This window comes from Felis catus, chromosome D1 (assembly GCF_018350175.1).
Source record: "Felis catus isolate Fca126 chromosome D1, F.catus_Fca126_mat1.0, whole genome shotgun sequence".
NCBI classification, from domain to species: domain Eukaryota; kingdom Metazoa; phylum Chordata; class Mammalia; order Carnivora; family Felidae; genus Felis; species Felis catus.
In genome coordinates, this window is record NC_058377.1 from 110,173,344 (window position 1) to 110,198,158 (window position 24,815).

At 54.3% G+C, this 24,815-nt stretch overlaps 2 protein-coding genes and 1 long non-coding RNA gene across 5 annotated transcripts in view; 2 read left to right on the forward strand and 1 right to left on the reverse strand.

Moving 5' to 3' along the window:
- The window catches only part of GSTP1 (glutathione S-transferase pi 1), a 32,489-nt gene extending 24,657 nt beyond the window's left edge, over positions 1–7,832 (forward strand). The window contains exons 1-8 of one of the 3 annotated variants that reach the window (XM_023240131.2): positions 4,914–5,037; positions 5,418–5,453; positions 5,763–5,869; positions 5,980–6,067; positions 6,403–6,506; positions 7,158–7,265; positions 7,444–7,657; positions 7,784–7,832. In XM_023240131.2, the coding sequence (XP_023095899.2) occupies position 5,037; positions 5,418–5,453; positions 5,763–5,869; positions 5,980–6,067; positions 6,403–6,506; positions 7,158–7,265; positions 7,444–7,632 (633 nt within the window). In that variant the 5' untranslated portion in view covers positions 4,914–5,036 and the 3' untranslated portion in view covers positions 7,633–7,657; positions 7,784–7,832. Of the gene's footprint in view, positions 1–4,913; positions 5,038–5,417; positions 5,454–5,762; positions 5,870–5,979; positions 6,068–6,402; positions 6,507–7,157; positions 7,266–7,443 lie in introns of those variants that run through there. The other 2 variants (XM_023240130.2, XM_045039616.1) reach the window with 2 other exon arrangements.
- An 8,369-nt stretch (positions 7,833–16,201) lies between these two features.
- Positions 16,202–18,869, reverse strand: LOC109492219. The gene is made up of 2 exons (XR_002146052.3): positions 18,718–18,869; positions 16,202–17,796 (listed from the first exon to the last, which is right to left on the reverse strand). It is a non-coding gene; the product is annotated as an uncharacterized LOC109492219 (long non-coding RNA).
- A 127-nt stretch (positions 18,870–18,996) lies between these two features.
- Positions 18,997–24,479, forward strand: NDUFV1 (NADH:ubiquinone oxidoreductase core subunit V1). The gene is made up of 10 exons (XM_003993705.4): positions 18,997–19,165; positions 20,251–20,333; positions 20,406–20,576; positions 21,303–21,486; positions 22,320–22,509; positions 22,909–23,121; positions 23,293–23,459; positions 23,767–23,848; positions 24,077–24,222; positions 24,326–24,479. The coding sequence occupies exons 1-10, from the start codon at positions 19,094–19,096 to the stop codon at positions 24,410–24,412; spliced, it is 1,395 nt and encodes a 464-aa protein (XP_003993754.1). The 5' UTR covers positions 18,997–19,093; the 3' UTR covers positions 24,413–24,479.
- Positions 24,480–24,815: the final 336 nt, after the last annotated feature.

Genomic DNA, 24,815 nt, shown 5'->3' on the forward strand with positions numbered 1-24,815 from the left:
TGATATTTCTACCAAAAATGCTCAAGGAAACCAAGAGCCAAACCTCTGTCATGGTCCAAAGGGATGTTCTTCCAAATGATAATCTAGAAAAATTTGACAAGAGATGCCTAAGAATTGGCCCCAGAGAGGGGGAAAACAATATTGAAAATCTAATCATTGTTGGTTAAGAAGAGACGACTATAGCCTGGGCCAAATACAATCTAGTCCTGCCAGACTCTAAAATTCCCATTATTGACCATAGTACCTACTTCAAATCGTTGGTCTACTGATAAAATGATAGCCTGTTTGAACCAACACTGGTAAGGAAGTATTAACAAGGTCACCAAAAAAAAAAAAAAAAATGCTCGCCTCACTTGTCATACCTCACGTCTTCCCAAATACAATCCTGGGATGGCCATCCATACCAACTCTGGGCGTTTAAAATTGCCCAATGGACCTTTCCAGTCTTGGCAGATGGACTTTATCTAGAATGCCCCATCTCATGGATATAAATACGTTTCAGTTATGGTTTGCATGTTTTCTCACTGGACTGAAGTTTTCCTTGTAGATAGGCTAAGGCCTCTTTTGTTGCCAAAATCCTGTTAAAAAGGTTTTTCCTGCTTGGGGAACCCCTCCCATGCTTCACAATGGTCAGGGAACTTATTTCACCGGTCAGGTGCCCTGAGAGGGTTGTGCTGTTCAGGCAGTTCTACAACACTTTGACCATGCAATGTCAACTTTAGTCCTCAGGGCTAATCGATACACAGTAACGCATCATCAAGACTCAATTGGAGGGCACCTGGGTGGCTCAGTTGGTTACGCGCCCGACTTCAGCTCAGGTCATGATCTCGAGGTTCATGGATTCGAGCCCCACATCGGGCTCTGTGCTGACAGCTCAGAGCCTGGAGCCTGCTTCCGATTCTGTGTCTCCCTCTCTCTCTGCCCCTCCCCTACTTATGCTCTCTTTCTCTCTCTCAAAAATAAGTAAACATTAACAAAAATTTTTTAAAACCTCACTGGCAAAATTTATAGAGACCCCTCAACTATCTTAGCCCAGAACATTGCCCTTGGTCCTTCTAAATCTTGGATCTGCCCCCTTTGGAACTCATAGACTTTCATCCTTTGAGGTAGTCACAAGGTGCCCAATGTGCTTTGCCCCTGCCTCCTTTGATCCACAGGTAGTAAAGGGAGATATATGTCAATATTCTAAAGGCCCGATTGCTTCTATTGAAAGCAATCATGCTTTGGTAGAACAACCTTTTTTTATTTTATTTATTTATTTTTTAACATCTATTTATTTGAGGGAGACAGAGCGTGAGTGGGGGAAGGACAGAGAGAGAGACACAGAATCCAAAGCAGGCTCCAGGGTCAGAGCCATCGGCACAGAGCCCGATGTGGGGCTCGGACCCACAGACCATGAGATCATGACCCAAGCCGAAGTCGGATGCCCAACCAACTGAGCCACCCAGGCGCCCCAGGTAGAGCAACCTTTTTACAGCACACTCCAGGGAGATGAGGATATTAACCCTCACACCTTGCAACACCGAGACTGTTTCCTCTATCGGAAAAGACACGTCCACAACGATTCTCTTCAACTTCGTTGGGAGGCCTCCTACCAGGTACCGTTAGCTAACCCTAGTGTCTCCAAACATCAGGGAATTGACTCCTGAGTCACGTGTTACATCTAAAGAAAGCACCAGGGTGCCTGGGTGCCTCAGTCGGTTAAGCGGCTGACTTTGGCTTGGGTCATGATCTCGTGGTTCGTGAGTTCGAGCCCCACATCGTGCTCAGTGCTGACAGTGTGGAGCCTACTTGGGATTCTCTCTCTGCCCCTCTCCCACTTGTGCTCTCTTTTTCAAATCAGATAAATAAACTTAATAAATAAAGAAAGCACCAAGGCCCAGTCGGACCTGCACATGGATTGGTGACCTGCACGTAAAGATTTCCAGTAATTGAAGCAGGCGACATCCAGCAGAGACAGCTTTCCCAAGACGAGTGGGCCAGGCCTGTGTGCCCCTGTCTCACTGTTGTGTCTTACTATGTTTTCTCCAGACAGATAACACTCCCATCTGATTTCCCAATCTACTGCAAAAAGGGGAAACCTCTCTGATCGCCGGATTTGTCACCAGAAACCTCCATCTGTTTATGACAACAGCGATCCCTTAATTCACTCTTTAAGTGAATTCACCAGAATCCCAAGTTCCACTGTGTGCCTAGATTGTTCCTGAGGTCCCTTTTATAAGGTTAGAGTACTGAACCCACCAAACCCCATTCCTTGCTTCAATTTAACCCTCCCCTGGGATGGGAAAGCCAGATCTCTCAAATATATATAAATATAAATAATATCTGTCTGCCATCTATGTATCATCTATCTATCTATCTCCAGCTGTATCTATTGTGGGGCAGCCAATATAAATAGGGCCATTTGTCAGCTTACTGAGACACCCACACATCTAGGTACTCTTTTAACACGTAATAATGCAGCATCGAAGTCTTGGCTGAAGAGTGCTAATTCTGTATACAGGTCAAGGGGTCCATAGACGGTGCTTGTGAGGGAGCTTTATGCACAGCCCCCGGCTACTCCTCTAAATGTGGGGTTTCTGACAATGATGCCCGGGCTGGGGCAACGCCTTGTCTGGACAGCTGGAGGCTAAAAGGGCAACGTGCTCTTGCTGTGTTTACGATTCTCTTTTCTTTTCGTAACAAATCAGAAGCCCCTCGTTGATCTGTGCCATTTCTTCTCCACGGCTGCCTTGAACGGGAGCTCCCAGGAGACGGACGGGATTCCGAGTTTGCCTCCCCAGGCAACTTTTCTCCCCAGGGTTGGAGTAAGTGCGAATGAGAACGTGATTGGAAATCTCTCCCTAACGTCAAGAGAGCAGGCCAATTCCACAGCAAACACAGGAGCAGCCGGTTAACGAGCACTTAACTCGTTGTCTAAGACGATTGCATAGCCCTTGATTATCTCCTTGCCGAACAAGGAAGCAGCTGTGTGATAGCAAACACCATCTTCTGGCTGCATATAGATACATGCCTCAGGGGACGTAGAAACCCAATTGCACAAAATTAGGGCTACAGCAAATTGCACCTGATTCTCCGTGGTCCTTTTTTTTTTTTATTGGCTACCTTTGGCCCTCCCGTCCCGTCTCCCCTTTACTGGGGTGATGGTAGGGTGGTCCAGAGTTGACGGCCAACAGAGAGTCCTTGAAGATGTCTTTGGTGCAAAAAGGTGATTTTATTAAAGCACGGGGATAGGACCCAGGGGCAGGAAGAGCTGCGCTGGGGTCCTGATGGGTAACTGATTATATCCCCTCAGGTTGGGAGGGGGTCAGGAATAGAATAAGTCTCTAAGGAATTTTGGAAGCAAGGTTTCCGGGGCCTTGAGGGGCTAGCTGTTGCTAGGGAAACACCATTTCTTACCATTTAATAAGACCTCAGTCATGAGACCCTTTAGCTATGTGGGGGGTGGGGGGGCATAAGCTTGGAGCATGATTGTCAGCATATACATTGGGGCAGCTGAGATTTAAAAAAAAGACAGGATCCTGGACGTTAGGATAGTGTTAGGCTAGGGTTTTCTCTTGTCCCAGCAAAGTGTCATCATTGAGGCCACTGAGGTCCTAGAGGGAGGTTTCAAGGACTTGTCAATGGGCTGTAGGCAGTAAGGGAATTTAATTTTTCATTTGCCTTAGTTTCCCACATTACCATGGCAAGCACTTAAACCCCTCTCCTTTGCTCTTGGGTAGCCAGGAGTGTCCGAGGAATATCACATATATTCCGTCGGGGTGTGTGTGTGTGTGTGTGTGTGTGTGTGTGTGCGCGCCAGCCTGTGTTTAATCCTCAAATTGCCCCAAGCTCCGTCATCACCTTCAGGCCTAGGGGCACAACTCAGAACCATCATACAATTTAGAATCGTCATGTTGCCTTTAATTACGTTTTATGTTTCATAGCATTACTTTTAAGTTTTGTAGCCCTTGCGTGTCAAATCATTGTAGAAACGATGTACCCAATAAGGTGATGCCATTCAATGCTTTGAGATGATCTCCAACCTGAACGACTTTGAAAAGATACAGACTTCACAGAGGAAATGCCCGAGAGTCCTCCCTTCTACCCTCCTGGTTACAGATGTGGCGTCAGGGGTTTCCCATGTGTGTACTTTCCCTCCAATGTGGGACGTGCCACCCGGGAAGGGTCCTTCCTGGCAGGAAGGGACAAAAAACCCACTGAATTTGGAAAATGGGACTCTTGATCATGGATGCTTTTGGAGTAGGGAGAGGAAGGAGATTTTGATCAAAAGGGTTCCCCCTTTTGTGAGACTGAATAAAGAAAACCTCATGTAAAGTAGGGGAGGGGGGGACCTCTCTGCCAGAACACTCCTCCTCAGTTGCAGACCCCACAGGAAGACTCTTTTTTTTTTACTCTCCCAGCAGGGGGAAAATAACCATTTTCTCCTCCCCTCCTTCAACAGCCCAGCCAATGAAAATCCATCACCCCCTCTTTTCTTCCAATAGAGTTAATTTCAAAGCAGCTCCTCTCCGCTCCCTCCTGTTTCTCTAAAAAGTAGAGTTCCTGTCCTTTGTTCCTGGACTTGTCCCGAATAACACTTCTCGGCTGTTCCCGAATAAACCCATTTTGCTGGTAAAATAACCGCCTGTTTTGTTTTTCTGGTCGACAAAGGCTTTGTGCCTCTGAGGTCTGTGAACCAAGCGGGGAAAGCAGCTGCGGTGGGCAAACGCGAAGGGCTCTGGAAGAATCCGGCCGCTGGTGCGCTGGCGCTGGCCGGGGAGTCATCAGCGCCGGGCCGCTGTGGAGCACAGACTTCGGGCCACCTGTAGGGGGCGGCGGGCGGGCTGGCAGGGCCTCCGGCCGGTGTGACGGTGGGCTGGGGGCACCCGCGGGGCTCGGGACCCGGAGCGGGGCTTCCGGGGCGCCGTGAGTCAGCATCGGGGTGGAGCGGGACGGGGATGGGCGGGACAACCCTTATAAGGCTGGAGGCCGGGCCGGGCCTGAGCTCCGCCGCCGCCACCGCCGCCTGAGCCGCCGCTGTCCGCGCTGCAACCAGTGAGTCCCCCCGCTTGGGCCTCCGGGGGAGGGTGGGGGGGCGCTTCCAGAGGCCTCGGGGCGCTCCCGGCTGGAGGCCGGACCCTCCCCCCTCCCCCCAGCTTCGGGCCAGAGTTCCTGGAAGGCCCTGCACCCCCGCCCCCCCTTGCCACCCCCGCGCCGGGATGGGGATCCAGGGGACCCACGACGCCAGCGGCGCGCGGTTGGCTCTCCGGGGCGGGGGCGGGGGGGCTCGGCGCCTCCAGCGCAGAGACCTGCTCCCACGGTCCCCGGAGCGCCCGGAGCCGGCAAGGGGACCCCAGGGAGGACGGATTGGCGCTCTCTCCCGTCCGTAATCGCCTCCTCCCAGACCCTAACAGACTTCTCTGCATCCGCTCCAGTGCCGCCCTACACCATTGTCTACTTCCCGGTCCGAGGTAGGCGCCCTGTGACTGGCAGCCGGGGGGAGGCAGAGGTTGGGGCTGCAGCCCACGCCCCTCGCCCACCTGGGGAGCACTCCAAGACCCCCACCCCGCCCCTCCGTCATGTGGGTACTAGCTGGGGCCTCCTTCCCTGCTCCCCTGCGCTCCCTAGGCCCGAATATCCGCTCTCTCCACCTTGGCCCGTCCCCTCCCTAGTGTCCAGGGGGGTCGTCATCGGAGTCCCTGCCTCCACGGCCCCTCCCCAGGGTGCTCTGAGGCTGGGGTCTCCCCGCATCCCCCCTACCCTGTCCTCCCCTCCCCCAGGGCGCTGCGAGGCCATGCGCATGCTGCTGGCCGACCAGGGCCAGAGCTGGAACGAAGAGGTGGTGAACAAGGAGACCTGGCTGCAGGGCCCGCTCAAGGCCTCCTGTGTGAGTGGCTGCAGTGCCCAGAGGGGGGCCGGGGGCTGGGCAGCTGGGGGGGCGGGCAGCCAAGCTCCGCATCTCTGACGGAGCTGTGCCGCCCCCCCCTCCACCCCCAGCTGTACGGGCAGCTCCCCAAGTTCCAGGACGGAGACCTCACTCTGTACCAGTCCAACGCCATCCTGCGACACCTGGGGCGCACCCTTGGTGAGTCTTGAGGCTGCAGGTGGCAGGGCGGGTTGGGGGGGCAAGCATCAGCCAGTGTTCCCACACATCTCCTTGTTACCCCCCTCTGAACCTCCTCCGTTTAAATCAGGCTGCCTGGTGAGCCCTGTGGGATGGTGGAAACAGAGGCACGAGGAGGTTATCTAACTTGCCCCCAGTCAAGCCTGGGTCTGCCTCCTGCTGAGCTCTGAGCGCCTACCGTGCGTCAGGACGGGCCTTCCGGCCTTCCTTCTCCACGGCTGTGCCCACAGGCAGCCACATGGCCTGCCAGTGCCATGTCAGACACCCAGTCATGCTTTGGCTGACTTTCTCCCCAGGGCTATACGGGAAGGACCAGCGCGAGGCAGCCCTGGTGGACGTGGTGAATGACGGGGTGGAGGACCTTCGCAGCAAATACATCACCCTTATCTACACCAACTATGTGAGCCCGGGCGCCAGGGCTGGGCACGGTGGAGTACAAAGAAAGGCTTGCCTCCCTCCGGCCTGGGAGGGCTGGGCTTCTTAGTGGCGGGGGAGGGGAAGGACCTGTAGCCAGCTTCTGGAAGCAGGTGCTTGCCCTTTGAGGTGCAGAAAATATCCTGACTTGGAGCACATCTGAGGACCTGGGGCCAATTTTGCAGGGCCTGTGTGTGGCTGTGGGGGAGGGAGAGGGAGCGTGGCAGGAGTTGGCACTGGAGGGGCAAGAGGCCCAGATCCTCGGGGCCTCGAACTGGCTGGCTGGATAGTCCCCTGATGGCAGTGGGGAGCCATCGAGGCATCTTAAGCAGGGCCGGGTATGGGTGTGAGATCTAGAAGGATCTTCCAAGACTTCTGGAATAGATTGGTGGGAGACCACGGCAGAGGCGGAGAGGTGGGGGTGGGGTAAAGAAGAATCCACGGCTGAGCTGGACAGGATGTGGTGCGGCCCTGGGGATGGGAAGTGAGCAGGGGGGCGCTGGGGCTCCGGCCTGGGCGGGAGGTGATTCACGAAATAGGGCAAAAAGAAGGGGGCGTCTCAGGGCTGGGGCAGAGGCTGGGGTGGGCGGCAGCGTGGGGGTCAGGAGGGTAACACGCGGTGGTGTCTTTCTGGCAGGAGGCAGGCAAGAAGGAATATGTGAAGGCACTGCCGGGGCACCTGAAGCCTTTCGAGACGCTGCTGTCCCAGAACCAGGGGGGCCAGGCCTTCATCATGGGCGACCAGGTGAGCGTCTGGCTCTGTCCTGCCCCTCTGCACCATCCCCTTCTGGCGGAGGGGGAAACAGGTGCAGAGGGAACTCAGGAACCCGTGGCTCAGCAGAACGGGGCGGACTTAGGGAAAGGCTCAGACTCCTTGGCTCCCACGCTCCCGCCTGCTGAGTCCCTTGCCCCCCGCCCTGCAGATCTCCTTCGCGGACTACAACCTGCTGGACTTGCTGCTGATTCACCAGGTCCTGGCCCCCGGCTGCCTGGACTCCCTCCCCCTGCTCTCGGCCTATGTGGCGCGCCTCAGCGCCCGGCCCAAGCTCAAGGCCTTCCTGGCCTCCCCTGAGCACGTGAACCGTCCCATCAACGGCAACGGGAAGCAGTGAGAGTTTGCAGGATCCTCGGCGGGAGGTGGGGGCTGCCTGCCTCCCTTTCCTGGGGAGGGGCTCTCACATCCTCGACAGTCAGGTTTGAGGGAGGGATGGGGCAGCCAGCTAGGACGCTTCAGTCCTAAAACACATGGGTGTATCTTCTTAGGGCCTCCAACCCAGTCTGCTGAGCTCCAGGAACAGGAATAAAGAGACCGCAAAAATTAAAAAAAGCAGTAAGAGAAATGAACTACGGTTTCTGCGCCGGAGATGTCCACAGTCTAGAGAGAGAGAAGAGGCTCACTTAATATAAAATGCTTTCTGGTTTCAGCAGGGCCGCCTGCCACAGGGCCTCCAGCCGGGGCGGCGGAGCCCAGGAGCCGAGGGGCCCCTGGGGAAGGGGGCTGAGGGTAGGAGCTGAGTAGCTGTGTGCGGCCCAGGCTGGGTCAGTGGGAGGAGGGGCAGTCACTGCTGTTCCGGGGGTGGCCCTCCCGGCTCCCCCCTGCGTCTCGGACACAGGAGCAACCCTGCGCCATCCGCTGGCTCTCCCACCGCCTTGTCTCACCATCCACATTCCCCGGGCAGAGAGTGACATGCGAGAAACGACCCTTGCCAGGGGGAGGGGCCTCTGACGCATTCCAGTCGGCGGTGGGCTGGGCGCCGTGTGGGCACATCAGTCCCGCGGCGGCCGCTGCCCCTGCGAGATCCCAGCGCTGTCCTCCCCAGCCTCCGGGACAGGTGATGGCAGCCTGGGCCCCGTGTAAGGACGACGTGGAGCAGAGCCCCCGCTAAAGTGTGGCGAACACGTGATGTGATTGAGCAACGACCTGCTGGCATTTTAGAGCTGTTGTTGCTACAGCATAATCTGACCCATCCCGTCTGATCCCTCCTTTGTTCTCAGGCTAAGGGAATCCGGTCAACTCCCCAGCGTCATCCTGCCTCTGCAGGGGATCGGGGAGGGGTTCAGAGAGAGGGCCGTGGGACTACCCCCCCCCTGCCCCGCCCGCCCCACGCTGAGACCAGGCCCCTCTGGCTCCCCCAGACCGGACCCTGAGAGCGGTCAGTGACGGTCAGCTAGAATCTCCTCATTTGGTGGTGAAGGAAGACCCTGAGCTAAGGGAAGCCTCTGGAAGCCCCTGGCAGCGGTCCCCTAGAGCTAGCAGTCTGACTTCCCGCAGGCGCGCCCCACGGCCGCCGGCTTCCTGACTGGTTATTACAGACAAGAGGTTGGTTTTCTGGGCGGGCTGCGGCGGGTCGCGGGGTCAGAGTTCCGTTTTCCCCTGTGGTCTGGCCACTGTCTGCTGCGTTCCCAGCCTCTCGTCTTTCTGGAGACGGGGGACCCCAGCCAGCTGGAAGCCTCTTCCTCAGGCACTTAAAGCCAAGCGGAGAAGCATCTTGCAGGGAGAAAACAGGAGCCTACACACCCTCCTTTTGAGGAGCCGCTCCTGGCCGTTCTGAGCCCTGGGGGAGCCCGGCCACTTGACCACGAGGACCGGTCTGGGTCGCCCATCGGAACACCAAGACAGAGGTGGTGTGCCAAACGGCACTGTCCCCAGGCACGTGGTTCCTTCAGGACCCGCTGAGATGGCCCTGAGGCCCCGGGAGATCCCGGGAATTTGGAAGAGGCCGAGACTGGGGGCCTGGCACGGGGGGGCGTTGGCGAAGAGGTTTAAGAGTGGGTCTGTGGGAATGCCTGTCCGGAGGATCTGGCTGCAGAAAAAGCCACACAGCTGGGGCTGGTGACCTCCATCAGGGAATGTCGCTGCATCACCCTTCCCCAGCAGACCCAGTGCCCGTTAAGTGGGTTTTCAGGCGTCTGTGGCAACTAGCAAAAGCAGTAGGTCTTCACTTGGCCCTATTCAGTGGGTGGGGCTGCGTAGCCTGCAGGCCAGGGGAGGGTCCTCATACTCAAACCTTGAGACCCCCTGCACAGCCCTCCAGCCCAGCTTCTGGAGCGTGGGCAGAGGCCCACAGCCCAGTGGAAGACTGGAGGAATCCTCTGGGAGAAGCGGAAACTGACATTTAGGGGCTCTGGTGACAGGGTCTGTGTTTGAGAAACCCTCAGCTTTCCCGCTCACCCCTGACACGACAAATATCAAAGGACAACAGATAATTGCCAGACAGTTGAGAGAACTCTCTCACGTAAAAGAGAGACAGCAATAAAAGGGGAAAGAAAAAGAACTCAGAAAAGATAGGGACCGTGCAGGTGGTATCAGAAAAATTCAAATCAGCTCTAATCATTATCTTCAGGGACATAACCAAAGATGTTACATCCAGGAGGTAAGAAAGGGAGGCTATTGTAATGTTTATTTCTTTTTGAGACTGAGAGAGACAGAGCATGAGCGGGGGAGGGGCAGAGAGAGAGGGAGACACAGAATCCAGAGCAGGCTCCAGGCTCTGAGCTGACAGCACAGAGCCCGATGCGGGGCTCGAACCCACGGACCGCGAGCTCATGACCTGAGCCGACGTCGGACACTTAACCGACTGAGCCACCCAGGCGCCTCCCAAAAGGGAGGTTATTATAAAGAGTACTCAGGAGCTCTTGGAAATTAAAAGTGAGATTGCAGAAATGAAAAATCTCAAGATAGAGTTGAAAAATACGCATGAAAGTTAAAAAAAAAAAAAAGATAAAGGCATGGAAAGATAAGAATAACAGTATTATTCCAGGAGGCCCAGAGAGGGGGAGAAAGAAGAGGGTAGAAAAAAAAAGTAGTAAAATAAAAATAACGCAGTAAGTTTTCCCAGGACGGAAGATGGGCTTTCAAGCTGAAAGGCACAATGAGCGCCGAGCATTTGAAAAAAGAACCACAAAGCAGATCATAAAATTCCAGAGTCGTCGGGAAGGAAATGAAGACCCTGCCTGCAACCTTCCAGAGGGAGAAACAAACACCACACCCAGGGGATAAGGAATCTGGAGCCGCATCAGAGAGCTTGTGATTTTGACACGTGTTCACAAGTACTTTATGCTCTGGCGTCTCTATGCCCTCCTTGTGGCTGCCACAGGGAGAGCCCCACGCGGAGAGACCAGAGAGGGCAGAGGGGGGCGAGTGAAGGAGGGAGAGAGAGACACCCCAGCCAGACAGTGAGCCACAGCTGTTTCAGACTCCGGCTCCTCCTTCGGCCCCACTAGGTGAGGGAAGAAGCCCTCAGAGTGGCCCCAACAACAAGTGCCATCTGACTGTGGTCACGAGACCCTGAGTGAGAACTGGGTAGGCCCACTCAACCCCCAGATTCATACTCTGACAAGGTGTCCTTGGAAGGGGATGAGAGAGAGAGCGAGAGCATGATGAAGACACACCTGCTCCCTGCTGTCCAGACCTGGAAGTGACACTCTTCACTTCTGTCCCATTCAGATGCAAGGGGGTTCTGTGCCCAGGGAAAGGAAATGAGTTTGTGATAATCTAGTCAGGGTCTACCATATACAATCACAGATGCACGCACGTATAGGATGTGGACATGTAGTAGCGGTGGCATCATAAACAAGTTTGAAAAGAAGAATGATTTAATATTAATAAAACTAATACATCGTATTGAGGAAGAGTACTGGATCCTTACCTCACACCATATACAATAACATCCAAATGGATCAGTGGTTCTCAATGTGTGTGTGTGTGTGTGTGTGTGTGTGTGTGTGTGTGTGTGATTTTGCATCCAGGTTACATTTGACAATGTCTGGAGACATTTTTGTTGTCACAACTTGTGGGGTGCTCCTGGCACTTAGGGATGCTGTCAAATGTCCTATGATGCACACAGGACAGGTGCCCACAGCAAAGAATTATCCAGTCCCAAATGTTCAATGTCAAGAATGAGAAACCCTGAAGTAGGGTTTGTCTACATGTGATGAGAAAAATAAAATATTAACAGAAAAAAAAAAAAAGTAAGAGACTCCATGACCTCGGGCTTGCGATGCAATTTTTAAAAATTTTTTTTAAATGTTTATTTATTATTGAGAGACAGAGAGGGAGATAGAGCATGAGCATGGGAGGGGCAGAGACAGGAGGAGACAAAGAATCTGAAGCAGGCTCCAGGCTCTGAGCTGTCAGCAGAGTCTGACGCGGGGCTCAAACTCACAAACTGTGAGATCATGACCTGAGCCGAAGTTGGACGCTTCACCGACCGAGCCACCCAGGCACCCCTATAAATCTCTCTTAAGATGTCTCATGTCAAAGAAGAAATCAAAACCAAAATTGCAAAACTTCTAGCAAACTGTGATAAAGCACCATATTTCAGAAACACTGGTTGGCTCATCTCGATTCTGCTAGCTTTATAATTAGTCTTGCTGTCTGGTAGGGAAGCTTCCCCCCAGCCTTGTTCTCCTAACCTGGCCTGGCCATTCCCGACCCTGCGTTCTTCTATATAGATTTTAGCATCTGTTTTCCCAGTTCCACGAAAAACTTTGACGGGATTTTGATTGGAATTCAAATGTTTTTATAGATTAATTTGGAGAGACATGACATCTTCATGATATCAAGTCCCCCCCCCACCCACCCACCTGGTAAAGCCCCCTGAGCAGCAGGGGTGCTCGCTGGAGGCAAACGTGTGGGATTCACGAAGAAGGAAGAAAAACCATAAATACTGGCTATGGTGTCACGACCTGTTGCAGCAACAGGGCTCCCCCGCCACAGGTCCTTTGTGGCCATGAGTTTTGTGTATTGGGAGGAAAAACGTGTAACAGAAGATGAACAGTTCAACCTGTTTCCAATAATAAATGTCTGGCAGTTTTTTTTTTTTTCCTCTTTTTGCTGATGAACAAGACAGAGCATTTCTAAAAACCGAACCCTTGAGGGATGGGGAAGACGAGTCTCATGTTTCTAAAAGCTTGGGATCAGTTGAGCGGTGTGTGAACTCTTCCTGGTGTCTGTCACCCCAAATAGCCATCAAGGGCTACACTGGGCAGAGCAGAGACAAGAGCTTTTGTGCGAAGGGACAAAGGGGCTGTAGGCAGGACTCCAAGGGATGATGTGGAGTGGGCAAACGACCAACATGGAGATGTTCCAGACTCCTAGACCTTAGGTGCTGGGCATCTGACCGTGGGTGTGCTGCGAGGGAGGGGCGGGGAGGGGTGGGCTTGTATTGGTGCTTGGGACCTGTGCCCAACTGAGAGCTGACGGGTCCCCCACAGGGGAGACCGCAGTGTCCAGTGCTTCAGAAGCAGCAGAAGCCAAAGAGGGGCCCTGACACACTGGCAGGATGACAGGGAGTGGCTCTTGCTCACGTCAGGACTAGAGTCTACAGGGTATGCGAGGCATCCTACGCTGGGGCGCAGGGAGGGAGACCCGTGTTAGACGCATCGTCAGTTGTGCTGCTTGCCTCAAATGCACTGACCTGGTCCTGTGTGTACCCCCCTGGCCATGACCGATCGACTTTACTTTCTAAAGTTTAAGTGAATGGGAAAAAAACAGGAAGGTAGCCAGTTCAAGGTAGCAGACTACAACCAGAAATCCATCGTGTCCTTCTCAAACGCATTAAAATCAGAGGAGAAAAAAAATGTTAATAGTTGAATGCCACACAGATACGAAAAGGGAATTCTGTGTAGGCTTGAAGTAAACCTCTGAAGGAAAAGCAACAAAAACAACAAATGAACAAGAAGAAGCCTGTAGTCTAGTGGGCGGGGGGGGGGGGGGGGGGGGGGGGGCTGAAGGCCTGTATCTCAGCCAGGAATACAGCAGGCTGAACGCACAGGGCTTGGGGCCAGGTCCTCAGTCTGTACTCAGCCCTGGAGAACAAAGCTTAGAGGTCCCCATGACTGAGGCCAGGTCTCCACTGGCAGCACAAAGCAGGGGACCCGTAACGCCAGGTCACAAATGGGGCCAACCCAGAAAACAGAAGGACAGAATTTGGGAGGGAGGCATGCACAGAGGGAGGCAGTATACTCTGTTTTTGTTTTAGTTTCATACTCAGCAGGAGGATAGACTCTTAATTAGCATTTCCTGAAAAAGAAATTTATGTATGACTGTTAAAAATGCAAGGGGAACTGCTAAAAATAGAAACAAAATGCGTAACTTCCAAAACAAGAGTGGAGAAGGAAACGGCACAAAGAAAACACAGTTAATTCAGCAGAAAACCAAAAAAGAGAGGGAAAAAGAAATAAAGAGAAAGAATGCTAAGTAGAAAACACAATATAATATTGTAATACCAATAAACGTAAATGGGTCAAACTTTTTAAAAGGCAGAGGCTAATTGGGTTAAAATAAAACAAAAATGAAATTTAATTAGATGTTTTTAAATAATGTTTATTTTTGAGAGAGAGAGAAAGAGAGAGCTAGCAGAGGAGGGGCAGAGAAAGAGGGAGACACAGAATCTGAAGCAGGCTCCAGGCTCTGAGCTGTCAGCACAGAGCCTGACAGGGGACTTGAACCCACGAACTGCAGGATCATGACCTGAGCCAAAGTCGGACACTTAACTAACTGAGCCACCCAGGTGCCCCGAAAGTGATCCACTTTTAAGAGAACTGGACAAGATTTCCTGGAGGAAATGTAACTATAGGCCACCCTCCTTTATGAGCACTGATGTAAAACCCAAGCCAGCATTACAGTGAAAGAACAGAACGCATGACCAAAAGGTTTGTCCCTGGAATAATAAAAGCACGAGCACAGCAGACACACAGCACTATGTAAGGTTTTACGGAGATTAAAACATGTAACCATTACAATGATACTATGAGGTACAGAGACATGAAGGAACTTGCCCAAGGCCACACAGCTGGTAGGCAGGAGAGCCCAAGATTTAATCCCAAGTGGCTACAATGTGTTCTAGCTGCCTCACTCCACCGCACCTTTAGGTCAAACATAGTTTAACAGATTAGAAAAGGGATTGATGTAATGCAGAAGGAAGAAAAACAATATAACATCTGAGATGTAGAAGTATTCAATGAAACCGAGCACCCCATTCATGCGTGATAAAACTGGGCCTTGCAAGGGAGTTTCCTTAATATGCTCAAGGACTCCACCAAAGGCCTTGGCAAACCTCCTACCTACAGGGTGCCATGACAATCATCACAGCTAGGCGCTGTCTCAAGATAAATAGGCCAGAGTCCTCTGGATGTTTTCCCTTCCTGCCTGATGGGAGGGCAGCCCATTTCCAAGGTGCCCCTGGGCAACAAACCAAGCCACGCCCAGATCTGGGAGGGCAACTCAAATTTTATTGCCTGGACATTCCATACCCTTAGTGTGTGTTAGCAAGCTGCTTGGAGGTTAAAGGTCATTCCTCTGCCTGCAGCAGAAAGACCCCTTCCATTGTTCGGAGAAGAAGATGTTCTAAGTAGAAGAAGGCAATACAAATATCAGAGAAAAGCCTAGGGAGATACTCTTGTGAAGGTTTTCAGCCTCCAGCTTTATCTGAGACTGTTTTTTTTTTAAAAGCTTATTTATTTATTTTATTTTAAGAGCAAGAGTGAGGGCGGAGAGAGCACAAGCCAGGGAGGGGCAGAGAGAGGGAGAGAGAGAGAAACCCAAGCAGGCTCCGCATTGTCAGCACGGAACCCGATATGGGGCTTGAACTCACTGACCGTGTGATCGCGACCTGAGCCGAAATCGAGTCGGACACTTAACCGACTGAGCCACCCAGGCGCCCCCGGACAAACTTTTATATAACAGGAGAGGTCCAGATCAGCACTAATCAGGCAAATTGATGGTGCTCTATTCACACCAATGAGAAAATGTTATTAAAACAGAGGTCACAAAACGTAAAAGTACAAGACATCACGTAGAATTCCTATGTTAAAAAATGTGCACCGTTTTTAAAGAAAAAGTGCCACATGTTTAGCAAGGAACCTACAAGATCTGAAAAAATGAGGAGGGACCTCACACTCCTGGGTGGGGAGACTCAGTATTGTAAGGATGGGGATCTTGTCCAAATGAATCTATAATCCAGGGCATTTAGTTAAACGTTCTTCGGGCATTTGCTGTGTGTCAGGCACTGCTCATTTGCTGTTCTCCATTCCAACAGGTGCTCCTTGAGGGCACAGCTTCTCCTAATTTCCCATTAGGGGAAACTGAGGCACGGGTCATAAAATCACACAGGTAGTAAGTGGCGAAAGCAGGATTTTGAATTCAGGTCCTTAACCTTGAAGCTCTGGTGTTACCTGTAGGTAATCCTGTTTCTAAACCTATTTGTATCCATATGGGTTAATCTCAAAAACATAGCGTCTTGAATGCAAAAAAGCAAGGTGAAAACCTGTGATCTAGCAAGATGCATGACTACATGTACGAAAGCACAAAACACTCGTATTGTTCCTGTAGGTAAATGCATGTACAAGTAAAGACATTTTTTTCTTTTTCTTTTTTTTTTTAATTTTTCTTTTTTTTAATTTATTTTTCAGAGAGAGAGAGAGACACAGAGCACAGGTGGGGGAGGGGCCGAGAGAGAGGGAGACACAGAATCGGAAGCAGGCTCCAGGCTCCGAGCTGTCAGCACAGAGCCCGATGCGGGGCTTGAACCCATGAACCGTGAGATCATGACCTGAGCCGAAGTCAGTTGCTTAACTGACTGAGCCACCCAGGCGCCCCAAGGCATTTTTTTTTCTTTAAAGGATTGGAAGATATTATTGGACTCAAGCATTTAGCTCTGGGGCGGAAGGACTTTTGTGGGTTTTTGTTTTTTTTTTTTTTTTCCTGTTAAGGTCTACATTTTTAAGGATCAAATGCTTGTGAAGTGTTTTCAAATCACCTAGAAAACAGAGTGGGAACAAATAAGGAAAAACGATAGTGGGTTTTAAGTCAGGGTGGTGAAAACATATTACTCCTTTCTTTTTGCTTTTCCATCTTAAATTCCTAACAGGAAAGACGTTGCTTTTTTTTTTTTTTTCATTTTCCAATTACAAAACTGGATTACAATATGGAGTAAGCACCTCCCTTGAGAAGCTCTGCGCTGTGGGGTGGAGAAGAGAGAAGATCTGATCGTGCCGTTGTCACAAAGGACCTGTGGCAAGGTTACTAGAGATGTTGGGAGGTGACATTCAAAGGGCTCCTCAGGAGGAGAATGGAAGGAAGACGGATCCTCTGGTGGAAATCAGAGAGATCCTCTGTGTGGGGAGAGCCATCTGAGCTGGAGACGGAGAAGTCAGCACCTGATCTTGAATGCCAGGCCAGGAGGCTTGGGCTGTGTCCTGAGGACACTGGGGAACCACCCCTCGGTGGTCTCAGGCAAAGGAGAGACAACATGGATCTGAGGTTCAATCCCACTCACCCCGTGGTGCAGAGAAGGAATCGGAGGGGTTGAGATGGGAGGCCGGGAGACCTCAAGGAAGCTTTGCAAAATTCCGGCTAAAAGCGAACCCCGGTCATGGCCATGGGATGGGCAGGAGGGCACAGGAACAAGGAGCATTTGGAAGGCAAAGTTAGCCCGACACAGCAATGGCTTCTGGTTTGGAGGCTGGTTGGGGAGGCAGATGCGAGAAAGTGGCATAGGACGGGACAGGTGCGGAGGGAGAGGGGACGGCCGGGGCCTGGGATGCCTCAGAGGAGGGCTCTCTGGGAGGTGACACTGAGGGGAGCCTGGCAAGTAGGTGCTCTGGATGGGTGGGGACTGAGTGGGGGATCTCAGGTCAGGAACCCTCAGGCTGAGTCCTGGCAGCTGTGCTGCCCGGGGCAGGCCACTCTGCGTGGCTAATACATTCTGTCCTCTTTTGAAAACAGGGGTTCATCATTCCTACGCTCTGGGTTGTGGGAGGATTAAGGAGATAACACATGGCAAGTGCTTGGCACAGAGCCTGGTGCTGGATGAACAGGAGACCCTGCTCCTCACTCTCAGTTTCTCATCATCCCATGCCCCACCATCTCCCGTCCACGGCATCCCCGGGCGGCCTTCTCCCCGTGGCCTTGTGTTCCCTTGACCCAGTTAGGGATGAGGAAGGAATCCACCCTCTGGCTCCATCCTGCCCCCCTTCTCCTGCCCCATAGGGAGGGATCCATGGACTCAGGTCGCGGAGGCTGGGATTAGCTGTGTAATCCCCAGCTCTGTCTGGGCAATCTCTTTCCCTGCCCAGGAGTGGGGGTCCCCCGGCTGGGAGCCAGGACCGCTGGGCCCTGGGCCTGGTACTGCCCTACCCATCTGTGAGACCTCAGACAAGGTGCTGATGCTTTAGTACCTTTCTTGGGAATACCACTGCCATCTTCAATGAAGGTCAAGGTCACACGCGTGTGGTTGTTCTGTGCGTTTGCTGGAGGGGGGGGAGGGGGCACTCTGGAAAGGAAGAAAGGCTTTGATTTGATTCCAGCCCTACCACTCGGCGCCCTCATGCCCATGGACGACAGGGAAAACCTGCATGGGCCTCAATTTTTTTCACGTGTAACGTTAACTCTATCCAAGGCTGCTGTGGGGAGTATCTTTGAAAATAAGGGCAAATGAGTTTCTAAACAGCAGGAGAGACCAGAAGGGATGATAACAGGAAAGGAGAATAGAGGAGCTGGACAGAGCAAAAAGGACATGCTTGTCACAGGAGCAGGGCAAGGTCTCAGAGCCAAAGGGTCCCAGAGAACTGATAAAGACAAGAGTTAATCAGGCTTCCGCGACTTCGACGGGAAGGCAAGGGACACGTGACCTCCTCAGGGCAGAGGAGCACAGCCACATAAACGGCCCTAAGGTCCCAAGAAGAAGGGGTCCTGGGCAGGGGGTGCGTGCGTGATGGGGTCTGGGCCTGATGACCCTGCGGGGGGAGGGGCGGAGTCCTTAAATGCTAGGCCAGGGCGTGACTGTGAAGGCACTTAGGGGCCACCCCAAGATTTTGAGCAGGAGTGCCAAGGCCCGGGCTCTACTGACGGGCTAAGGAAGGAATGGCTGCGCGAGCTTAGCAGCGCCGGCAAGAGGACGTGCCACTCACCGGCCCATCTTCACCATTTCCACTCTCTCGGTCTCACCCCAACCTAAGACCTCCACCAACAATCCCCTGCCTGGCTCCGGAGCTGTCCCTGCTCTCTGCCGCTAATAAGCAATACTTCCCTGAGCCCAGGGGTGCCCAGAGTGGGGTCGGGGAGAGATCATCAGGCTTGGACTAGGGCGGAATAATTACAACGCGGTCATTGGGGGTCGTCGGGCTGCAACCTGCCTGATTTCTCCTCCTCCCGCCATACACCCGGACATACAAGAGCACACTAAATGCAGAACCTGTAGAAAGTGGGAAACACCAGAACCCAGCAAACGGTGACACGCGACGTTTGGTTACTTAGGGTTTGAAAGTCTCGAGTCCGGAGGCGAATGCGAACAATCGGAGCAGAGGAGCGCGAGAGTAAGCGCCGCCTGCACCGGTGGAAAGGTGGGCTCCGAGGCCCACGGGACTACATCTCCCAGCAGCCTCTCCGCCCTCCTGCGAGGGCGGGCGGCCGGGGGCGGGGCGAGAGCGGCGCAGGGGACCTTGGGCGCGCAGCCCGGGCCAGGGCGCGTGACGTTTTTCCTGTGCGCCGCCCAGCGCCTCGGTCGCGCCGGTTCTTCAGGCTCGGAGCCGTGAAGGTGACGGTGGGAGGTGACTGAGCCGTCTCCCGCGATGCTGGCGGCACGGCGGCTGCTCAGCGGGTCGCTCCCTGCGCGGGTGTCTGTGCGTTTCAGCGGCGACACGGTGAGGCCCGGCCTGGCTCGGGCCAAGGGTGTCTGCGGGCCCGGTCTCTCCGTGCAGCGCCTCTGCGCCGGCCGTCCCTTGGGTCTGTAGTGCCTTCTAGAGAACCCTCCTCATTTCCCCAGCCCGACAGGAAGGTTGCCGCTCCGGCCTGGAGGTAGAAGGGAACCGGCCCCAGTGGGAGGCTGACTCCCCCAGCCCTCCGGTTCCTTGGCTTGTCTTAGTTAACAGCCGGGCGACCTAGCGGGAAATTTTGCAGGTGGCGAAGCATCCCTGTCTCGTTGTTTCCGTGCCCGAGCTTTGTAGAGCTTGAAGGTGCCTCTGCCCCGTTTCACAGATGCAGAAAAGGTTTGGAGCGGATGTGCGTCTCCTGACGCCCCATCTAGCGCTCTGCTCCTTGTAGTGCCTTTTAGGGGGTTGGGAGTCTGGAAGCCTGGTACCCTTAGCTCTCAGCTGAGGTGCTGACCACCTGGGTCATGTGGAATCCCAGACCCCGCCTTTCATCACTTTTGTCCCAAGTGGGTCTCCCATCAGCTTTGTATCCCAGCCCCGGTGAAATGCTTCTTTTGCATCAGTAAACACATTTTGTTCCCAGCAGAGTTAGTTTGTACAAGGCCTTGGTTTGACCAAATTTGGGGCCAGCAGGACAGCCGGGCAAATGAATGGACCCTTCACACCGGGCTCAGGGAGTTCATATGGCGCTGCGGTTCAGGTGTGGGCTTTGACCACCCGCACATCTGAGTTCAGATCCCAGCAGCTTTTGGTTGTGTGCCCTTCCATAAGTGCTGTTTGTCCTTGGCCTCAGTTTCCTCCCTTGTCAAATGGGGGAAATCATTCTTGTCTCGGGGTTATGAGGCCGAAATGGGGTTTGGGTTGGAAAGTGCTTAGCCTGATGCCTGCTAAGCAGGAAGTGCTCACTAAAGTGATGGTGGTAGCTGTGTTGCCACGAAGGGTTCTGAGGCGTAGGCCCTTACCCTGTCTTCAGCCCAGCCCCGTCTAATCACGGGGACCCGAGAAGCTGTAACATCTGGCCTGGCCCTTTGTGACCGCAGAACTGGGTCGGGCCTCCTGACCCTTTGTGTCCTCAGACAGCACCCAAGAAAACCTCATTTGGCTCGCTGAAGGATGAAGACCGGATCTTCACCAACCTGTATGGCCGCCATGACTGGAGGTGAGATGCCGCCCTTAGCTCGGTGGTCCTGGAGCAGAGCCTCGCCTTCAATGTCTTCCCCACTCTGTCCAGGCTGAAAGGTGCTCAGAGCCGAGGTGACTGGTACAAGACAAAGGAGATCTTGCTGAAGGGGCCTGACTGGATCCTGGGTGAGGTCAAGACATCCGGCTTGCGGGGCCGTGGCGGTGCTGGCTTCCCCACTGGCCTCAAATGGAGCTTCATGAATAAGCCCTCAGATGGCAGGTGTGTGTAGGGAGGTAGAGATGGGGTTGCAGGAGAAACCTTGGGGGTGGCTGTGGCTTACCCGGGCCTTGGCGCTGTTTCCTTGGAAACTAAGAGTGAAGGAAACATCACCAGAGCTTAAGTAGGTGGGACTCTGTTCTCTCCGGGCTTCCTCGGGGGAGACTTGAGGGGTATCAGAATCAACACAAGATTTTGACTTAAGCAGACTCATTGGTCAATTCTGCCTTCTAATTATGTAGCCTTGGGCAGTCTCCTGGTTTCTTTGAACCTCAGTTTTCTTTTTTGTAAGTGGACGTTACATTGTGCAGGGATTAAAGAGAGTGTTCACAAAGCTTTTGCCCCTCACATTGGTCAGCACATAGAAAGCAAATGATAGATGTCAGCTATTTCACCTCCTTTTGGCCCCAGAGATATGGCAGAGGTTCAGGAAGGTTCTTTGTGACCAAGAGCAGGATTTGGGCTCTTAGGAAGCACAAGGAGACGTTTGGACTGAGCATAGCAAAGACCTTTCCTGTGGTCTTAGCCACCCAAAGGCGTAATAGGCAGTGAGCTCGATGTCATTGACTGTGAGCCAGCAGAGCCGCTAGGAATGTGTTGGGAGAACAGGGAGGGATTGGCTCTCGGAGGAGACATCTTTGAGGCTTCCTTGGGCGGAGTGGGGTGGCATGTAGCTGAAGGCCCAGCCCTGGTGGCCCTGTGGCCTTACGGATCTGCTGGAACCTACAGGCCCAAGTATCTAGTCGTGAACGCAGATGAAGGGGAGCCGGGCACCTGCAAGGACCGGGAGATCATTCGCCACGATCCCCACAAGCTGGTGGAAGGCTGCCTAGTTGGGGGCCGGGCCATGGGCGCCCGTGCTGCCTACATCTACATCCGAGGGGAATTCTACAACGAGGCCTCCAATCTGCAGGTGGGAAAGGGGAGGAGCCTCAGTAGGGGAGAGGGTGCGCTCACATGCTTGCTTCCTGGCATGGTTCTTAGACTGTAGCCCCTGATCTGTCTGGGCTCGACCCGGAAGAGTAGTTACCCCTGCTGCATGCATTGTTAATGGAACGTGGCCCCCAGAGCCTCCTCTGGGCTCTTTGGACACGTTCCGAAGCCTCAACTCGGGAGGCTTTCCGGGCTCTCTGATTTCTGGGGCAGGGGTGGGCTTACAGGCATTTTTCCTGCAGAAGGGCCAAGGGGTCATTTCAGCGGTTCTCAGCTCAGTGATGCCTGTAGTGACTGGTCCAGGGCCAGAGTCTCACACCTTTCTGTGAGGCTCCTGTACGGCAGCGACGAGGGAAACGGAAACAGCACCTGGGACAGCGCCTGGCACATCGTAGCTTTGTGTATAAGTGTTATTACTACGTATTTAAAAACAAACCCCTAGGGTCTTTTCCTTTCCTGCAGAAGTAGGACTTGCTCATTGTGAAGATAGGAAACTGCACACATACACAACACGCAGAAAAACCTCCCACAGATCCACCACCTGTAGGAAAGTGCTTATGAAAATTTTCATTATTTCCTTAGTCTGTCTTCTAAAAATGCATACAGGTGAAGAATTTGTTAAGTGTTGTTATTACAAAAGTAGCATAAACGTTGTAAAAATCCCACCCCTCTCCCAGAGCATCCTCTGGTTATGTCCAAAGGGAGCTTTATCCCTGGGTTTTGGTGAACATGGGCTCGGTGGGCCTGTACCCCTCCCCAGCACACAGTGTTCCCAGGCTGGGGGGATGATACCCTCACATTTCTGTCCCACAGGTGGCCATCCGAGAGGCCTATGAGGCTGGTCTGATTGGCAAGAACGCCTGTGGCTCCGGCTACGATTTTGATGTGTTTGTTGTGCGTGGGGCCGGGGCCTACATCTGTGGGGAGGAGACGGCGCTCATTGAGTCCATCGAGGGCAAACAGGGCAAGCCCCGCCTGAAGCCGCCCTTCCCTGCTGATGTGGGTGAGACCCGGCCTGGTCCTGGGCCTTGTGCTGCATCCTGTGGAATCTCATCTGGCTTCAGGTCCCCATTGGTCATTCTTAGGGGATTTCTGAGTTCCTTCTGGACTGGGGGCCAGACACAGAGTAGGGTGGGTGACAACATAGAGGTTCCATCTGTAGTCCCTCTCCCTGTCCCAGTCCCCAGGTCCTCTCTAGCCCCCCAGGGACTAAGAGTAGAGGGGTGAAAAGGCAGTGCAGCGCCTGCTAGAGTTTGGGGTCCAGAGGGGGATGGGAATGACCAAAGGGTGAAGGGGGCTGTGCCACAGAGCACGACCCTGGGACAGACCCCACTGCTGGGAAACCTGATCTACCCTGTCCCCACCCTCTGGCAGCCACTGGTCTCATCCCATTCCTTTACAGGAGTGTTCGGCTGCCCCACAACCGTGGCCAACGTGGAGACGGTGGCTGTGTCCCCCACCATCTGCCGTCGTGGGGGTGCGTGGTTTGCCAGCTTTGGTCGTGAGCGCAACTCGGGCACCAAACTGTTCAATATCTCTGGCCACGTCAACCACCCTTGTACTGTGGAGGAGGAGATGTCTGTACCACTGAAGGAACTGATTGAAAAGCATGCGGGTGAGCCAAGGGGCCAACCGGGGCCGGAGTGGGGCAGGATGTCCGTGAAGAGAGCCAGGGTGGGAGGCCGCGCTGGGCGGGGGGCCGACAGAGGGCCTGGGCTCAGGACTACTCAGTGTGGCGGTCCCAGCCCTGACCATCCATCCTTTTGGGGATGGACCGGGGCCCCAGGGGGTGTCACAGGTGGCTGGGACAACCTCCTTGCTGTGATCCCCGGCGGCTCATCCACGCCACTGATCCCCAAGTCCGTGTGTGAGACGGTGCTGATGGACTTTGACGCGCTGGTGCAGGCGCAGACGGGCCTGGGCACGGCTGCTGTGATTGTCATGGACCGCTCGGTAAGGGCTGCCCACCGAGTCCCTGCCTCGTGTCCACCCGGTCAGTACTCCTCCCTGGATCCCAGCTCTTGGATCCCAGTTCATGTGACCTGAGATACAGTCAGGTGGGAGAGAATTCCCCTGGAGAGAATGCCTAGAGAGGGGTCTGGGCAGTGCCGCATGCCCAGGGACAGTGGAGGAGGTGGCCAGAATGCTGCTGGAGTTGGGGAGGGGGTTTGCCGGAATTGGGGTGGGGGGACGGGGCGCTGCTCTGGGCGGGCTGAGGCTCTGGCCCCGGGTGACTCCTCACTGTCTCTTGTCACCCCAGACGGATATCGTGAAAGCTATCGCCCGCCTTATTGAGTTCTACAAGCACGAGAGCTGTGGCCAGTGCACCCCATGCCGCGAGGGTACGCACCCTGGGCAGGGCGGGGGCTTCCTCCGAGGCTCACCCTAGGCCTGGGTCAGGCACAGGACGGAGGTTGGTTGGGCTCCAGACACTCAGTGTGCAGCTGCTGCTTCCCAGCCGGCTCTGGCCTCTCCCGGCCCCACCCTCTCTGTGGCCTGCACCCCTCGAGGGCCACAGGGGTGCACCCTGGCCGGCGTCATCGGGCCCTCTCTTGCTGCCATGGCTGCAGGTGTGGACTGGATGAACAAGGTGATGGCCCGCTTCGTGAAGGGGGATGCCCGGCCGGCCGAGATCGACTCCCTCTGGGAGATCAGCAAGCAGATAGAGGGCCATACCATCTGCGCCCTGGGTGATGGGGCCGCCTGGCCCGTGCAGGTACTCCCTGCCCTGCCGTGGGGCACTAGGGTGGGGGTGCTGAGAGCCTAGGGCGTTGGGATTTTCAGCTCCGCTTCACACGGTGCCCCCTCCCCTCCCCCAGGGCCTGATCCGCCACTTCCGGCCAGAGCTCGAGGAGCGGATGCAGAGGTTCGCCCGGCAGCACCAGGCCAGGCAAGCTGCCTCCTGATCCCGCTGCCCTGGGCTGACGTCTGTCTGTCCAGATGGCTGGACAATAAAGCGAGTGCTGCCCGGTCTCCTGCTGCGTCTTTTCTGTGGTCTTTCTCGTCGCTCTGCCACTGCGGCCCGTTACTCGGGGAGGTCTGTGTCCCAGAGCGGGGGGCTTCCCATACGCCACGTGGGTCTCTTGTGGGGAGGGGGGATAGGTCAGTCAAGGTCATGTCATGAGCCCACAGCTTGGCTTCCGGTGGGTCAGTTTGCCCTAGACCATCCTGAGCGCCCATCCCTCAGTGCAGCTAGCAGGGCGGGGGCGGGGGCGGGGCCTTCCCAGCGTGATGCGGGGGAAGCGGCGGCCTGGGTCCAGCCCTGGGCCTGGCCCTCCGTGGGCATCTGGAGGATGGGAGCAAGAACGG

Bases quoted from the DNA above. Each gene is read 5' to 3' on its own strand.
- NDUFV1 (XM_003993705.4), top strand. From the start codon at position 19,094: ATGCTGGCGGCACGGCGGCTGCTCAGCGGGTCGCTCCCTGCGCGGGTG. The intron at 22,510-22,908 runs GTGAGACCCGGC...ATTCCTTTACAG, and splicing joins GCCCTTCCCTGCTGATGTGG to GAGTGTTCGGCTGCCCCACA. The intron at 24,223-24,325 runs GTACTCCCTGCC...CCCCTCCCCCAG, and splicing joins GGGCCGCCTGGCCCGTGCAG to GGCCTGATCCGCCACTTCCG.